This window comes from Cibotium barometz, chromosome 12 (genome assembly GCF_041138505.1).
Source record: "Cibotium barometz isolate CiBa-2024 chromosome 12, ASM4113850v1, whole genome shotgun sequence".
NCBI classification, from domain to species: domain Eukaryota; kingdom Viridiplantae; phylum Streptophyta; class Polypodiopsida; order Cyatheales; family Cibotiaceae; genus Cibotium; species Cibotium barometz.
This window is the reverse complement of record NC_141057.1, coordinates 13,442,989-13,461,940: the sequence shown is the minus strand read 5'-3', so window position 1 is coordinate 13,461,940 and position 18,952 is coordinate 13,442,989. Positions and strand designations below refer to the sequence as shown.

Genomic DNA, 18,952 nt, shown 5'->3' with positions numbered 1-18,952 from the left:
TAATGATATGTCACATGGAGGGGTTCTGATATAAGATTGATAGGGCTCACTGTGGCCCCATATTTTAGAGAGAGAAAGAGCATGAAACTCCTTAGAGGGCCCCAACACGAGCTCATAATTTTCCTAATGGCATGAGGAACATTAATTCGAAGAAGATGATGAGTCACCTATCAATCATGACAATGCTTCATTGGATAATGATAGTGATATTGATATGGAATCCCATCTTTTCATTAAGCTTCCGTTAGATATAGACATTGATGAAGCAACACATATGGATTTATTACAACATGGGATAGATTCATGATCTTGAAATTGTTTCCCTTCTCAAAAGTTTTCATCAACTATCTTTTTTTTTTGTTCGAAACATGTCTCCAAGAGTTCTGATGGATGTTTTTTAAAACTATAATCATTTTCTGTGTGTTTGTGACATGTATAACTCAAATTCATCACTCAATAACTCTCTAGAATTTTATGCATCGAGAATAGTAGCAAAATTTCCCTTAGTAGCAAAATTTCAGTATAGCAGCAAAAATTTGCTTAGTAGTAAAAATTTGCTACTGTTTCGCTCTTATAAGCGCTGCTAAGCAACAAAATTTCGCTGCGGGAAAGTGACTGAAATCCCCGACATCTCAACAAAATAAATGATGTTGAAATGCTGCTATGCCCTCAATGTTGTTGTGGGTGTTTGGCAGAGTAGCACAATGTCCCTATGTAGCTTAACCTAGTACCATGTTGACCCCGGTGGTAATGTCAATGACAAGCTTTGTTATGATGATAGATTTCCTACTCCCACGTGTACTTCGGGTGATACTTGCATTGAGCCAACTCTTTGCTCATTGTCTCATGATTCATATGCCGGTTGCAAAGGAGCACGTACCTTAATGGTGGTGAAGGCATACATCAATGGGAGAGTTGCTCATGTTTTTGTGGATAGTGGAAGTACACATAGCTTTGCCAATGCAAAATCCATATGCAGTCTAAAATTGTAGCCCATGTGTTTGGCAAATTTGCATAAGGTTCAAGTGGCCAATGGGGCAAAATTGGATTGCAATATGGTATGCCATGACGTGGAGTTGGTGTTTGCACATGACTATGCTTGCAAGGCTGATTTGCTAATGCTTGACTTGGGTCCGATTGACATCATTTTGGGATGTGATTGGCTCTCTACACTTGGTTCCATTAACCATGCATTTGCAGCGTGGTTACATGGAATTTATGCATAAAGTCAGTAGTGTTACATTGTGGGGTAATCACACGCCAAAGTTGAGTCTCATAAATGGCACTCAACTTAAAAGAGAGCTCAATAAGTCGGGCATGATCTATGTAATACAACTTTACAAAGAAGAGGACAATGATGGTAAAAACCAAGTCTCACATGATGGTATGACAAGATTGTTGGAAGAGTATAAGGATGTTTTCCATATAGATTGTCAAAGGTGGAGAAAGATGAGGTGGCCAAGCAAGTCCAAGAACTCATGGACATGGGATGGTTAGAACCAAGTCAATCACCGTTTGCATCACCGGTTTTGTTGGTCAAGAAGAAGGATGGCACATTTCGAATGTGTATTGATTATAGAGATTTGAACAAGATCTCCATCAAGAATATGTATCCGATCCCACGGATTGATGACCTATTGGATGAGTTGAAGGGTGCCAAATTCTTCACAAAGATTGACTTGAGGTCCCCGACTACCATCAAATAAGGATGAAGAGTGGTGATGAGTTTAAGACGGCATTCCGGACGAAGAGAGGCTTGTATCATTACATGGTGATGCCGTTTGGGCCATGCAATGCACCGGCTACTTTTCAAGCCTTAATGAACAAAGTGCTCCAACCGTTTCTGTTTAAGTTTGTTTTGGTGTTCTTTGACAACATCTTGGTGTATAGCGAAAGTGAAGAGGAGCATTTGGTTCATGTATGCAAAGTGTATAGTGAAAGTGAAGAGGAGCATTTGGTTCATGTACGCAAAGTGTTGGATGCACTTAAGGTCAACCAATTGTATGCAAAAAAGGAGAGCAAGTGTACGTTCATGCGGCAAATGAAGTGGAGTACCTTGGTCACATTGTGGGCAAAGATGGAATTAGAGTGGACCCAAAGAAGGTAGAGTGTGTGAAGAATTGGCCTACACTTACAAACACTACTCAATTGAGAGGGTTTTTAGGCTTATCTTCATTTTACTGGAGATTCATAGAGAAATATGCTCACATAGCGGCTCCATTGACGGATAAGTTGAAGAAGGAAGCATTCTTTTGGGACGCTACAGTAGCCCATAAGAGTTTTGAAGAGTTGAAGAGGATGCTTACTTCCGCTCCAATTTTGGTATGCCCATATTTTACAAAGCCTTTCACTATTAGGGCTGATGCATGTGGAAGAGGAATTGGTGCCATGCTTTACCAAGATCATGGGGTGATTGCTTTTTTGAGAGCTGTAAGCTTGATGACAAAGAGAAGGAGATGCATGCTTATGATCAAGAGATGATTGCTATCTTACATGCCAAATCAGAAGTGGCATCACTATCTCTATGGTAGCAAGTTCTATGTGAGGAGTGACCATAGGGTTCTCAAATACTTCCTATCTCAACCAAATCTCTCTCCTAAGCAAAGGTGGTGGTTGGCAACCCTTCAAAACTATGACTTTGAGATCACTTATATAAAGGGGAAGGATAATGTGATGGTAGATTCACTCTCTAGAATGTGGGCATGCACATTATTTGCCATCACAGAGGTTCACAAGGATTGGATTGATGATATACAAGAGGAGTACATGTTAGACGAAGAGGCCGTAAATATGATGTAGAAATTACAGCATGGTACATGTGATGATTTGCCTCATTTTCAATTGCAAAATGGACTTCTTTACTACAAGGAGAAGATGTATCTTGTGCCACATTCAGTTTTCAAGAAAAAAGTGATGATTGAGCTGCATTCTTCTCCCATGGCGGGACATTTGGGTTTGTTTAAAACCTATGATGCCATTAGAAAGAGCTTTCATTGGAGGGATGTGAAGGAGTTTTTCTCCAAATGTATGTCATGTCAACTCAACAAAGATCCCACACAAAAGCCCGGTGGTTTACTACAGCCCTTACCTATTCTGGAAGGCAAATGGACACACATTGCTATGGATTTTATTATTGGCCTTCCTATCACTAAGAAGGGGTGGGACATCATTTATGTAGTGGTTGATTGGTTGACAAAAGCTGCTCATTTTGTGCCAACAAAAGTGAAGTTTTGGGCATCTATGGTTGCACATCAATTCATGGAGAATGTGTTTCACATACATGGTATGCCACAACAAATTGTGAGTGACCGAGATGTCAAGTTCATGGGCACATTTTGGCGTACATTGTTTGAGAGCATGGGCACCCAATTGACTCCAAGTACGGCCTATCACCCGAAAACCGATGGTCAAACCGAAAGGGTGAACAAGTGGCTTGAGACTTACTTGAGGCATTATTGCTATGAGGAGTAAATTCATGGAATTTTATATTCCCACGTTTCTAATTATTTATGAATTCTTCTAGACGGAGAGGAAATTTATGGAATTTTATATTTCCATGTTTCTCATTATTTATGAATTCTCCTCTAGATAGGTCTAGATTGGGATGCCTTTCTAAATTCGGGCGACCAGAATGTAGCTTACTTTACGTGTACGTGGGATTCCATACATGCGTGAGAGTATGGGTTACATCCTCTTAATTTATTGAGTTTCATATAGTTATTTGTATTTTTAATCAATTAATTTATTATTTGGTTAGCATAGTTGACGTAAGTGTAGATCTTTGGGTTGGATAATGGAGGCAAGAGTGGGGTTCAGGAAGATTTTGAGACACTCCACGCGACTTTGGGTAGTATCAACGAAATATTATTTGATTTTGTGACGACGTACGTCATTTATTCTATTTGGACGATGCCTAAATTTATTATTAGCGGATATATTTATTAAGTCACGTGAAAGCTCCCTTATGCATATTTAATTTTAAAAGAGATGTACACATTTATATAGTTTAAGACTTACACCTATTTTGAGTACTTTGGCTTGCACGCTCAATAAAGCAAGCTATTTGTGTTGAAGTCGACATCTTTACAAAGTGGATACTATTTTGAATACCCAATCGTGTGTTGTGTGTAAATCTTCCTCTATGCCATGTTAATTATTATTTTGTAATTTATTTATGAGGCATTTTCCTCCAACACCATGATCATTTGGGTGCATGTATGCCACATGTCACAACTACCATATATTTAGATTTCATTGGTTGCCATTCTTGAGAAATCATTCTCTAAAAACACATGAAAATAAAGCCAATTGAATTTTGTGTGATTTTCGAAGCACGAAAACAATTTAGTGGTGCTATGTGTGTAATAGTTTGTCATCTTCTTCACTTCTTATTTGACCAGGAACCATATGGGCCTATTGAAGTGGAGGGTCCTTCGAACAATGCTCATGTAATTATTACATTTTTAAAATAGTAAAAACCCGTGTTGAAAAGATAAAATATCCCAAAAAATTTTGTAGTTTTGTGAGATGAATTAAAGGCTTTTTTTTTTGGTAAGATGATTTTTTTTCCATCTATCGAAGAAAAGCTTGCAAAACAAAGTCGTTATAAAAAGAAGGGTAAGCTAAAATTTTACCCTTCAATTTTAATTTTTCCCTTTTCTTAAAAAAAAAGAGGTGCTTATTTGACCCTGGGGGCCTATTGAAGAGTGCACCTTCAAAAATAAATTAAGAACTTAAAAAAAAAATAGCACTAAGTCCCGATTCCTGCTGACCAAATCGAAAAAGCTTTTGTTTTCTGCTCGTGTTTACGTAAGCATAACCATCATCGTGCTGTCGGGTAGACCGTCCCAGAAGCTCCACAAATTCCCAAATCTCGTCTATTATAAGTGGCTACACTGTAAGCTTGTGTAATTAATACAGTTTCATCTAATTGAAGCCTAGCAGAGTGATTAGTAACCATGTCTGCTGAAGGGAGCGGTGCTGTGAAGGTGCTTAACAAATGGTTAAGCATGTTTGGCATGAGGGTGATCATTGCTCTCTCAAGGAGAAAGGCGTGGAGTACGAGTATCTAGTGCGCAACAAGAGCAAGCTGCTGCTGAAAGCTATGGGCGGTGGAATTTTCGAAGCACGAAAAAGGTGTAGTGCTGCTATGCGTGTGATAGTTCGTCATCTTCTTCACTTCATATTTGACCCGGAACCATGGGTGCCTATTGAAGTGGATCGTGTTAATTATTGAAGTTCAGCGGTGCTTCCAGGTCCGGGTTCCTGCTAGCTTTGTGTGTGGGTTATCCGGCCCCTCGAAGCTTTTGTTTTTTATTCGTATCTACGTAAGCATAACCATCATCGTGCGGTCGGTTAGTAGACCGTGGAGTCCCACACGCTCCACACAATCCCAAATCTCGTCATATATAAGTGGCTACAATGTAAGCTTGTGTGAAACACTTCATCTACTTGAAGCCTAGCACAGTGATTAGAAAAACCATGTCTGCTGAAGGGAGCGGTGCTTGTGTGAAGGTGCTTAGCACCTGGGTAAGCATGTTTGGCATGAGAGTGATCATTGCCCTCAAGGAGAAAGGCGTGGAGTACGAGTATCAGGAGGAGGATCTAAGCAACAAGAGCAAGCTGCTGCTGGACTCCAACCCTGTGCACAAGAAGATACCCGTGCTGATCCACAACGGCAAGCCCATACGCGAGTCTCTCATCATAGTGCAGTACATTGATGAGGCCTGGCCAGCTGTGGACGGGAAGGCAGCTAGTTTGCTCCTCCCCAAGGACCCTTACCAACGAGCCCTTGCCCGCTTCTGGGCCGACTATATTGACAAGAAGGTAAGTAAGAAGCTCACAGCAGACAACCCACACGCAAAGCTAGCTTCTGCAAACTTTGATGCAATTTTTTTTTTCTTTTTCTTGCTGCAGATTTATGATGCTGGCATGCGCATCATAAAGAGCCCCGAGGAGGACGCCAGGGAGCAGGGAAAGAAGGAGCTCGCTGATTGCTTCGTGACCCTGGACGGCGCCCACCTTCAGCTGTCTGGTGGGGCGGCCCCTTACTTCGGTGGGAACAGCATCGGCCTTGTGGACATCGCCCTTGCCCCTTTCATACCCTGGTTCGACGCCTTCCAGACCTTGGGTGGCTTCCAGCTGCCGGACCAAACCCAGTGCCCCCACCTGCATGCATGGATAAAAACCATCTTAGAGTACCCTAGTGTGAAAGACGCCATGACTCTGGCACCCTCTCACAAAATTCTGGAAGTCAGCCACTGGCTCAGAAACAAAGTCATCGGAGCTTAGAGTTAGTAGGCAGAGCTTTCAATAAAGTAACGAGAGGTTCTTCTCCTATCAGGAGATTTAGGTGCATAGCTGTGATCAAAGCACACTTCTCGTGTTGTATTTGTGTATCTTACTCCAATAAAGTGTACTAAAACTAGTCGTGTTTCTGCCCAGACACCTTGCATCACCACACCACGTTCTTTATTTGGGCAGCTGGAGATCCCTAGAATTATATATTAACTGGAAGTTAACCGGATCTACCCTGCATCATATATACACACATATATGAATGTGTGCGGGTATGTCAATTTTTTTGTGGACATTTTTGTGTCTATGTGTGTGCACGTGCACATGCATATGTGTGTGAGATTATGTGCATGTACACGTGCAAATGTATGTGTGCATGTGTATTTACGTATGCATGTGTGTTTATCGATGTGTGTGCACGTGTATTTGTGTATTTTAGTGTGTGTATGCATGTATATATATGTAAGTTTATATACATGTATGTGTATGTGTGAGGTTGAGTAAGTGTGTGCATGTAAGCGTGCATATTTGTGTTTGTACACGTGCATGCGAGTGTGTGTGTATGTATTTTTGTGTGTGCATGTGTGTGTGTGGTACGTTGTGTGCATGCACATGCATGTTTTTATGTTGCCATACATATAGATCTATTTATATATATATATATACACACCTATAAATACATATATATGTGTGTGTGTGTGCGCTCTCTCTCACACAAGTGCACATAATATAATATTGTGTGTATGTGTGTATGTATATATATATGTGTGTGTGTATGTGTGTTTATATATATAAGAAACTCATTTAATGAGCAAATGACTTGATGGTGACAACTAATTGTGAGCCCCAATGCTTCTAGGCTTGTGGAAAAGAACCGTTCCTTTTAAAAAGTTCAAAAATGTGAAACTCTCCTATACATACATACATATACATACATACATACATACATGCACACACACACATATACACACATATACACACACACACACACATATATACTCATTCAATGAGAAAATGACTTGATGGTAACAACTAATTATGAGCCCCAATGCATTTAGGCATGTGTAAAAAATATGTATAAAATTAAAAAAATTCTCCTTTCTCCTTTATATGAAAGATCTACTCCTCTTGCTACCAAGTGGGGGTCTCCTTTACTTGTCACATGGCACGTTACAAGTAATGTATATATAGATATAGATATAGAAGAGAAGAGATGTATGTGTGTGTGTGTGTGTGTGAGGAGGAGGGGGCAGGGGTAGGCAATTTGCTTTCTAATGTATTATATATATATATATAAGAAACTAATTCAATGAGTAAATGGTTTGATGGTGACAACTAATTGTGAGCCCCAATACATCTAGGCATGTGGGAAAGAAACCCCAAAACACTTGTCTTCTCTTTTTCTTTCTAGGCATGTGGGAAAGAAACCCCAAAACACTTGTCTTCTCTTTTTCTTTCTCCTTTTCAAAAATTCTCCCTCTCCTTTCTCAAGTGAAAGGGTAGGCACTCTTCCTTCTTCCTCCTGTATCTTGTATATCTTGTATAAATAGATAGATAGATACACATCCCTCTAGTTTTAATCATAGCTTTTTTGTGTGTTTTTTTAATGACGAAATTAAGGATGGAATTTTGTGTGATTTTGGAATCACGAAAACGGTGTAATGCTGCTACGCCTGTAATAGGTCGTCACCTTCTTCATTCTAATTTGACCCGGAACAATGGGCGAGTGCTTCGTGTTAATTATTGCACCTTCAAAAATATATTAAAACACACCCCCCCTTTTTTTTTCCTAGCACTGCGACTCCTGTTGCCGAAACTTTTGTTTTGTGCATAAGCATAACCATCATAGACCGTGAGGAGAGAGACTCCTAGAAGCTCTCAAATTCCGTGGCTACAATGTAAGCTTGTGTAATTAATACAGTTTCATCTAATTGAAGCCTAGCAGAGTGATTAGTAACCATGTCTGCTGAAGGGAGCGGTGCTCATGTGAAGGTGCTTAACAGATGGCGGAGCATGTTTGGCATGGGGGTGCTCATTGCCCTCTCAAGGAGAAAGGCGTGGAGTACGAGTATCTGGAGGAGGAGGATCTGGCCAACAGCAAGAGCAATTAAGCTGCTGCTGGACTCCAACCCTGTGCACAAGAAGGTACCCGTGCTGATCCACAACGGCCAGCAGCCCATATGCGAGTCTCTCATCACATTGATGAGGCCTAGCCAGCTGTGGACGGGAAGGCAGCTAGTTTGCTCCTCCCCAAGGACCCTTACCAACGAGCCCCTGCCCGCTTCTGGCCCGACTATATTGACAAGAAGGTAAGTAAGAAGCTCACAGACAACCCACACGCAAAGCTAGCTTCTGCAAACTTTGAGGTTAATTATGGTTTTTCCTTTTATAATTGCAGATTTATGGCGCTGGCATGCGCATCGTGAGGAGCCCCGAGGAGGAGGCCAAGCAGCAGGGAAAGAAGGAGCTCGCTGATTGCTTCGTGACCCTGGACGGCGCCCACCCTCAGCTGTCCGGTGGGGCGGCCCCTTTACTTCGGTGGGAACACCCTGTCGATATCGCCCTTGCCCCTTTCATACCCTGGTTCGAGCCTTCCAGACCTTGGGTGGCTTCCAGCTGCCGGACCAAACCCAGTGCCCCCATCTCCATGCATGGATAAAAACCATCGTAGAGTACCCTAGTGTGAAAGACGCCATGACTCTTAACACCCTCTCACAAAATTCTGGAATTCACCCGCAGCCACTGGCTCAGAAACAAAGTCATCGGAGCTTAGGTTCTGTGATCAAAGCACGAAGAACTCCAGTCGTGACTTACAACGTTTTTTATTTTTCAATTCCAACATTATTATGCCATTGGGCAGCTGGAGATAAAGCACAGCCCTAGAATCAATTCACACTTTTATATTAACTCGAAGTTAACAGATCTACTCCAAGGCTCGAAAAAAACGACAAATACATGGAAAGAAAACGGGCATTTTTTTTAAAACGCCCTTTTATTATTTAATACCGGGAAGATCAAGGGATACTCTTGATTTTCAAGGTTGTATTAGGTATTAGGTATACTAGTGCGTTGCTTGATTTTACCGATTCTAAGCTTTAGGCGTAGGTACTAGATTATAGGTATTAGGTATACTAGTGCGTTGCTTCTACGACAAACAGTATTTGCCTCTTGCTGCCTCGTTCCATGCTCACTTTTGTTTGCAGGTGGTTTCCCTAAGCAAGTCTTTGGCCACCAGGAGAGAGAGAGAGGGACTAATATTGTCTAGGCACCTCTTTTAAACAAAGCACCCTATTGTTTTTTTAGAGAAAAGCACGTGTTTTTTCAGGGCGAGGTAACAAGTATGACCTGAACTTTTTTATTGCAAAAACAAGAGACAAACCACCTTTTTCCATTTCACCATACCTCTCCTCAGCGTCAGTGAGTTGTTGGCTTGCATAATACACTGGTTGCATACGCCCTTGCTCTCCCTTTTGCAAGAGTATAGCACCCACTGAGTGTGATGAGACACTTGGGTTCACATAAAAGTCCTCCCCCCACCTAGGAGGCTGCACAATTGGACTTTGACTCATGCATTCCTTGAGCAAACAAAAAGATTGAATTTGATTGGGCCCCCATTGGAAAGAAACATTCTTCTTTGTCAACAGATTTATAGGATACATCTTTTCAGAGAACATGTCAACAAAGCGTTGGTAATACTTTGTTTTACCCAAAATCCTCCTTACCTCCCTCACATTGGTAGGCAGTGGGAGGGCCACAATTGCCTGCACCTTCTCAGGATCCATCTCTATGCCTTCTTCTGAGATAACATGTCCCAAGAGAACCACCTTCCTTCGTGCCAAGCGGCATTTTCTAGGATTAAGACACCCTTTGGCATCATCAATACTTTGCAAGGCCAACCTCAACTTTTCCAAGTGATCCATGTGGCTTGAATAAATGCAAAAATCATCCAAAAAGACCCTTATAAACTTCCCCAAGTAAGGTGCAAATACCTGATTCATGAAGCGTTGAAAAGTTGCTGGTGCATTGGTCAAGCCAAATGGCATTACCCTATAGACATACACTCCCCAAGGGGTGATAAATAAGGTTTTCCTTTGATCTTCTTCACAAATCCCGATTTGAAAGTATCCAGAGTATCCATCACACATTGAATACAACTCATGACTTGTAACTTGATCCAAAATCTCATCCTGAAAGGGTAGAGGATATAAATCCAGCTTCAAGCAAATTAGTTACCTCATTCTTAAGCACCTCCACCTGCACTACTCCCAAACGCCTTAGCCGCTGTATCACTGGCTTACTTTGGGGCTTGAGATCAATCTTGTGCTCTACTAGGGTAACTTGGCGTACTTGTGAGTAGCTGTTTGCAAAAAGGTTAGAAAATCCATCCAACATTTTTAAGTAATTCTCCCTTTCAGTACCTGCTATGGACTCATCAAGAAGAAGTTCATTCTGCTGGTGAAGACTAGTGAGTCCACATCTCCTTTCTTGCACATGGTTGAAGAAGCTTCCCCTTCCAAGGCTCCATTGTCTTCAGCATCCCCTCGATCCCTTCCCAGGGAAAGACCAAATGCAACTCCCTCCACCTCCCCTTCTGAGATGGAATCTTCGGAGCTACCACTTGTCTCCTCTTCATCGAATGACTCTTACTCTGAACTTTCGGAAGTTGAAGGTTCACCTCTTACCACTTTCTTGCGAGCGATGACTCTTGATGTTATAATGGATCTTCTTATTCTCACCTTGTAGAATAAGATCACGTGTCTCCCACTTTTGAATTGCCTTCACTTGGCAAAGCCATGGCCTACCTAATATCAATGGGTAAGTCCTAGCATCAGGCTTTGTAGGAATGACCTGAAAAGTTGTAGGCACAGAAATACCACATACATCCACTCCCAAATTCTTGACAATTCCTAAGGTTTTCACCCTAGTATTATCAGTAAGTTTGATGCGATAGGGAGAGTTGGTAGAAGACAAATTTAAATCAGCATCTTTCATTGTTTTTTCACTCATGACATTGATTGACGCATCTCTATCAATGTATGCATTAGAAATTGTTTGTCCCTCAATGATGACATCAATCACAGGCACATCATCTCCTACATCAATATCCACCTTTTGAGCCATAGGAGTCCCACTATCCCTCTTCTTCTTTTTCTTAGATTCCCTTGTGCTAGCCAGCTTACCCCATTCCTTTCTGAGCTTTGGAGAGAGTGCCAAAAGCTACCCAAATGTGATTTGTGCCGTTTTCTCCCTAAGATCTATTAAGAGGTCATAACTAAGAGATCCTTGTCGAAGAGGAAAATCAGATTGTCCAATTTTTTTCCTAGATGACTTCTTCTTCTTCTTATTTTTCTCCTCTTCTTCAGATTTATCTTCTTGTTCTTCTTCTTCCTGGCTTCTAGTTTTACGAACCCTTTTTGCCATTAATGGCATCAATGTTTCCTCTTCTTCTTCTGAGCATGTTTCCTCTAAAAGTGCTAAACTTTTATCCTCTCTTTTCCTCAATTTTGGACACTCAGTGCGATAGTGCCCCTTCTCTTGACATTCATAGCATGTGACACTACTTCTATCTCTAGGTTTATCCTCAACTCGTGGAACCCTAGGTGGCCTTGCATTGACTAAGTGTAACTTCAAATCAGCAAATTCTGCCATAAGTTGTGCAATGTTATGATCCAAGGATGGAGCTTGTACTTGAGATGTTGAGGCTATCTCTACTCGTGGTGGGGTCGGCACACTTGAAGAAGATTGGAATGTGGACTCAATATGAAGAGTGGCCTCCTTATTCAAAGCAATACGAAGAGTGGTCTCCTTCTTCAAAGCAGTACGAAGAGCCTCTTTAAAATTAGTGGGATCTTTGCTAAGAACTTTTCCATGCAAGCAGGGATCCAAAGCCCTGATAAACTTGTTCATCTTAAGGTGCTCCATTGCTAAAGAACTCTTTGAATCTGCCATAGAAGGTGAAGAAGAAGAAGCAACAACATGTAAAGCAGCTTGTTGATATTTAATGAACAAGGCTTCATACCTCATTGAAAAGGCAGATACTGACTCTCCTTCTTTTTTGGAAAATTTGATCCAATTGCAATAATAAAGCATTTGGTGACTCCACTGTCCCAAATCTCTCCTTCATTGCTTTGGTCAACCTTTCCCAATCATTCTTGAACTCCTCTGGCAAAGCCTCATGCCAAGTTAAGGCCACACCCTCCAAGAAATCTGGAAGTATTCCTGCCCTCTCCTTCATAGACCAACCCGTCAAGCGGCATGCTCGGTTAAACTCTCGGAGATAACTCCCCGGGTCTTCTCCTTCCGATCCTTGGAACACCGAAATGTTGAACATCTTGCACCAAAAGATGAGTAGCAACAAGGGAAATTTACTTATTTTAAAATAACTTTCCTTTAATCATGCGGGACCTTGAGGTTAAAATAGAATAATTCTAAGTAAAACCTTCCTGTCATCTCCACCAAAAGATATGACACAAAGTTAGGGTTTTTTACTTCGGTCACTTGTATGAAACCTCACAGCCTCCTCACCTCCCTTTCTCTCCCTAGGTTAAGATAAAGATATACACATAAAAGGTGAGATCATAATTCATGGAAGGAAAGATGAAAGGCTCCGGAGAAGCATGAATTTCTGCCAGTCTGGCAGCTCCAAACAAGAGGGTAATTCTTTGTTGGAAGAAAATCTTCCGACTCAAAATTATGTGAACGGAAACATACTGGTAAGGTTCATCCGTTCGAATTGGGCGATTTGGACGGAACATATTAAAGCAAAAGAATATAGCAATCACTTATAAGAGGATAAGACACATGGGATTTGCTTTTTGATAAGAGATTAAGAGGAATTAATCATTATTTAGAAGAAAGAATGGCCAAAAGTCTATAAAAATAGAGATACACAGAGAATTGCAGTTTTGAATCCATATAGACTGTACAAAAGAGGATTACATAAGTGCGTAGAGCTTGAAGAGAGATTTGCGCCTATATAAAAACTTTCAAAAACGGGCAACCGAGTGAAAAGTTATGAGCATTTTACTACAAGACTATAAAACTGCCAAAATTCGCCTAAAAGTTAGCAACTTTGGGAGAAATTCTGATCATCAATGAAGTAAAGGATTAAGAAATTAGTTATATGAGTGGAAAGAGAATATAAAGAGCTTCCTAGCCATATGATCAATTTTAGAAATCAATACCCGAGTGTTGAGTAATTACCTGTTGCCGCACAGGTCGTAGCTGGGGACTTGCCGAACACCGTATGCGAGCCACGAATGGCTGCAAGCATACAACCAGGGAAGGAAGCTCAAACAGAATGCCAAGGGTGTGTCACTCACCGCTCAACCGTCGCCTTGAAGGATTCCCGCGTTGCATTCGTGAAGGAGGAGCCGCCGTCGCCGCTTTACCGCCTCTCCGCCCCGCCGTGCCGCTACACAGTGCTCGATCGCTCTCTCACTCTCTCTCTCTCTCTCTCACACGCAGGAGAAGGAAACCAAAGAGATAAGGCAAGAGCACTCTTGTATTCACAACACATGAGAATGAGGATTTTAGGGTTACATTTGACTCTTATAGGTGACTTGGCCGTTCACACTTGGACGCCCATACATGGCCGGCCGACCCTAACCCTTATCCTACTAATATTCAAGGTGCGCCTCTCATCGGCGATCACCCAATCCCTTCATCCTTAACATATGGTGCCGACAAGCCCGGCCCATGACTCAGAATATTTAAATTAATGACGTAAAACATAGTACGTCTCAATGTCCGTCATGGGTTAACATGCCCCCCTTCCTGATGTAGATTCCGTCCTCGGAAGCTATGGTATGGTAAGCTCGAGAGGGTTGTTGTTGACCGTCTGCAAAACAGGGAAGTAGAGTGAAAGTATGCTGGAATTTAAAAGATATAAAGTGTATAAATTCAAGCATGTTAGACCACAATGGATGTTGCTATGAGAACTTAGTTTAAGGGTCACATGAATGAGCTAGTGTAGCAAAGTAACAGGAGTTTAAAATTATTGAAAGTAAATCAAGAGTTAGCAAGGTGTCAAAGGTTAATCAAGGTTTATAACTGGCCTAAGTCAAGGAAAATAACCAAGCTTAATAAATAAACAGATGACCACACTGTGTCTACTCTAAGAACAAGTTTATACCACGAGCCTAGGGACACAAGAAACATCAGAGTTACAGGAGCCTTTTGCTTTTATTTTTTTTATGCACGTGACAATTTTTATACACAATGGCGACCTTCCTAAGGCAAAACTAACATCGATCCTGGTACCATGTTTAACACAAGGCATTATCCAGGAATCTATTAGCTCACTTTAGGCAAGGCTACCCCCTACCAACCAAGGCATCGGTCTGGAGTAGAATACTCCTCGCCTACCAAGTATCAATAAGGCGATAGGCCAACATTAAAGCACATCATAGACTTGTATTGCCATTTATTGTAAGCTTTTTTTTTATATATAAAGTTTCTTTTGATCTTCGCTCCTGAACTAAAATGTGTTCTTACATCCTTTCGACAACAAGGGGTAAAAGATATGTCCTAGAGGTCAACACACACACAGCCAGGTGTTCAAACATTAAGATGGTTTGACCCTAGACCTAAGACAATTGTATTCCAAGGTTAACTAAAGACGTCATGCTGCCTAGGAATATTTCCAATAAAGTTAAGCTCATTAATGATTTACACTAGCATGCAAGCAACTTCAAAAACTAAGTAGTACATTGACAATTTCCATGTGGTCATGCCGTATAGTTTATGAAATTAATTGAACAGAAAAAACGAAAGAGAGTGGGTATGGAAGAATTACACCTGAAATTGGAGATCTCCTTGATTTGATGAGACAGCTTGCAATGTGATGTAGATATATTTTGATGAACGTTGCGGCAGTCTCAAGATATGGAAGCGAACCCACCTCAAACTTTTTAACCTGTACAATCAACTAACAAGCACTATACCTCGAGAGGCACATCAGTGTGAAAATTTCAAGACTCGTTTAAGGAATCTAAACTAGAAAAAACTTGAAAACACTAACCTACCTACCAGTCACCACACTACTACTGAGAATACGGTAAGAGGATGTTGTAGAGTCCTGGCTCTAGCCCTAAGGCTAAGCCTCTATCCGCATCATCCAAACAAACAAAGTCAACCTCAGTAGTGCCATGAGTTTCATCCGTCCATTCATCATTGTCAGATATTTCCTTTTCATTTTCCCATCCACATAAACTCATCAAGAATATAACCATACGAGGATAGTCATCTTGTGGAAAAGGAAAGCATTGGGCTATCGGGGATATTTCCTCTACGGAGTAGGGGTCAGTCATGGTCAATAGGCGAATTATCCATTCTAATTCGTCAACATTTTCCTCTCTGGCCAGTACATCTATATGATCCCATTCAGTTTCAATAACAGGATAGCACATGTGAAATATCTGAGAAAGGTACAGATGATACCTCTCATCAAAGGCGGGAGTGGATGAAGTGTATGATGATCGTGCATCTGTCATATCTGCAAACACAGATATAGCATCAGTAGGTTTGTGAGACAGGTCAATCTAGTTCTTGATTGTATACGGATATTTATCCTCTTTTTGTGCTCTTGCTCTTTTTACTATTTTTTGTTTTTCTTTTCTTTGTTTAAAAAAAAATGTATGAAGCTATATATATACATCCCCTTGAATTTGGCAATTACATGGTCAGGGGAGAAGGTTAAGGAGGAAGCATTAGAATGTCGAGCGTGAGTACATGCTCCCCCTTTCCTTGGGTAGATCATATTATTTGCAATGATGTTGCAGCCTCTTGGAACCAATTTGTCCAGCGGGTCATAGGTTGTGATGTGGGCAGATAGCTTTTTATGACCCTTGTGGCCACATCCAATTGTAGAGATGGTAGTGTACGCTCCCATTGACGAATGGAGGAAATGGTTTCCGACGATACTATTACAAGGGGAGACGTAGACTCATCGGTTTTTTGTTGGGTGTTGACAAGAGTAGGTGTAGAGCATGTAGAAACTTCTATATGAGTGTGTGCCTGGCATGAGGAGCTAGAAGCTTCATGTGGCTCCCCCCTTCCTGAGCTAGGTGGTAATGATCGATATCGTTTGGGAATCCAAACTAACTCTGGAAGAAGTGGTGCGGAGCACTCTGTTACCTTTCCCTTACCACGGTCTTGAATTGTCATTGGGGTGGCAACAATTGGTTTGCAAGGTTTTACAGGTGATGTAGAGGGATTCACCTTATGTTTAGGGACCCAAATCTGGTCATTCCCCTCGTAGTACCCTTGGGCTACTAATAATTTTTTAGGGATCCATCGCGATGTTACCTTGCCCTTTTTCGGGTGGGTAGCTGCTTTCCTTTTACGAGGCTTCTTGGTGGCTGAGCGAGATTGAGCAGGGGAAGTAGCTATTAACGAAGCCTTTGGGACCCATTTGTATGTGTTTTTTGTCATAGTAAGCGGAGCTTTAGAGATCATCCTGCATGTTTCCACTCTTGGCGTTGAAGCGTTAGAGGGGTGGCAAACAATCAAAGATGGTTTTGCCACTGGACTTTGTGATTTTTTGTTATCCAGCATTTTGTCCAGAATCGATGGCTTAGGAACGGGATTTTGAGCGGTCAGACCTAGTGTTGGTTCTTGCGTCGTGACTCGTCTGGTTGCCCAATCGATCCTTCTGTTTCCCCTTATTTATGTACTCGCTTGATTCTCCTTCATTGAGCTCCCGAGTGGGTTCCTCCCTTAAGGTAGTGGCTTTGGTCCCCATGGTTTCTATTGAATCAGAATCATCTTCAGGATCATTCATATACACGGGGTCGTCTCCTGTCCCTATGTTGGTCTTTGAACTGGGCTTGGAGCTCGTGGCATTAAGCGATCTCTTCCGTCGTGTTTTCTTTTTCTTTGCCTGAGCGATTGAGGCAGTATCCCTCTCTTCAAGAATGTAGTTTTGATTTTGAAGCATTGACCGTGTAACTACATTCGTGGGTACAATGGGTGTGGATCCTCGTGCTTGGTTGGTGACCTCAACCAAATTCAATGGCGTAATCTTGGGTGCATTAGGATTATGTGGACATTGAGCGATCAAATGATCTATGCCACAACGATTACATGTAAGTACCGGCATTCCCGATGTGCTCCCTTGATTTGGTTGCATATGATTAGCGATCTTCTGTAGCCTATTAGGGCACTCTGCTACACGATGCGGTCCACCACAATCGTAGCATTGAAGAGGTGGTCTCCTCGCCAAGGTATTAAGGTTTTGCCCTCTTGTGGCGAGAGCAGCCGCTTGATATACAGGCTTGACTTGCCCGAAATGATCCTCCATGTAGTACTGGGGAATCATTTCAAACGTATCAATCCCATATGGAGCAGTGGGGTCTATCTCCTCTTCATAATCCCCACATGCACTATGTGACTCACAACCCATCTCGTTTATTGGGGTAATCCTTGGATGTGGAGGTTGTGGTCCTAGCACTGGCGGTGGTAACGGCACAGACTGGACTACATTCGGATTCCTTGGAACTATGTGCTGTGACGGTTGCTCGATAGGTTGTGCAGGCATTAGCGCGGGTACTTGAGGTGTGTTTGACCAAGCTAGTGGTGCCTGGTTTGCCAACATTCGCTTAAGTGTTAGGCAATCTTTAGATTGATGGCCATACTTACCACATGCATTGCAATTCCCATTGAATTTGACTCTGAATGTGGGACGTTCACTCGTGCTATGTGGTCCTAAGCACACCGAACACCATTGTTGCTCTCTCCTTGGGTACATATGGCTATTCTGAGGAGCTTGATTACCCCTAAAGTATTCTTGGAGAGCCTTAGTAAGGTCGGTCATCACAGACATTTCAGATATCTTGGGCTCCTTGGCAATAGGTTTTGCGTCATTGGCTCGTGCCCAGATACTTGCGAACTAACGGATTTTGTTTCTGAAGACACCTTTTTACCTGCAATCATCAAGTTGTCTTCTAATTGGATTGCATTGGCAGTGACTGCTTCCCACGTTGTAAGACCTCTAATGACTAGGCCATTGTAAATGTCCTCGTGGCGCAATCCTCGGATGAATCTATTGAGGAGTTGGTTGTTATTGAAGCGTTCATCGGGAGTGCAGCGAGAATTTAGATGCTTCAATCGACTTATAAAGTCTCTCACTGACTCCCCTCCCTCGCGTTTAGCTTTTTGGAGTTGAGATGCTACTCCCCAAAGCACACCCTCACGTATGTATTCTTTCAAGAACAATCTCTTGAGAGTGTTTTTAGTGAGTGTGCTCTTCAACCCTTAAGGTTCGATACCAATCTCCGGCCTTCCCACTCAAGGTTAAGCCTAGGGCTTTACACTTATGCAGCTCATTGTGCTCTTCCAAGGAATCACACACGTGTTCAAAGACTTCAATGTGCTTCCTAACGTCCTCGTTACCACTGAAGTTTTGAGTGAGCTTAGCCACTTGTACTGCCTTGCTTCTAGGTTCTCTCTCAGGCATGCCCCGCATGTTTTCCGCAATGGATCGTCCGATCGTCTGAGCAAACGCTGCGAGATCACCTAAGTGAGCAGGCATAGTTGGTGGAGGCACTTCTGGGATAGCCTGGCTGATAGGAGTTGGCGTTGGTCTGAGTATGTTGGCAAATGATGTAGGATATGATATGTGGCTAGGCCTAGCTCCCCTTGGATAATGGTTATG

General features: G+C 42.0%; 1 protein-coding gene and 1 pseudogene across 2 annotated transcripts; both read left to right on the top strand.

The window, feature by feature from the left end:
* The first annotated feature begins 5,422 nt into the window (after positions 1–5,422).
* LOC147633081 (putative glutathione S-transferase parC) lies at positions 5,423–6,442 on the top strand. The gene is made up of 2 exons (XM_086806090.1): positions 5,423–5,826; positions 5,917–6,442. Exons 1-2 carry the CDS (start codon positions 5,482–5,484, stop codon positions 6,289–6,291), a joined length of 720 nt encoding a protein of 239 aa, XP_086662216.1. The 5' UTR covers positions 5,423–5,481; the 3' UTR covers positions 6,292–6,442.
* Positions 6,443–7,657: 1,215 nt separating this feature from the next.
* On the top strand, positions 7,658–9,217 carry LOC147633080 (putative glutathione S-transferase parC; annotated as a pseudogene). The gene is made up of 2 exons (XR_015267081.1): positions 7,658–8,606; positions 8,696–9,217. The product of XR_015267081.1 is annotated as a putative glutathione S-transferase parC (transcript).
* The last annotated feature ends 9,735 nt before the right edge of the window (positions 9,218–18,952 follow it).

Bases quoted from the DNA above. Each gene is read 5' to 3' on its own strand.
- LOC147633081 (XM_086806090.1), top strand. From the start codon at position 5,482: ATGTCTGCTGAAGGGAGCGGTGCTTGTGTGAAGGTGCTTAGCACCTGG. The intron at 5,827-5,916 runs GTAAGTAAGAAG...TTCTTGCTGCAG, and splicing joins CCGACTATATTGACAAGAAG to ATTTATGATGCTGGCATGCG.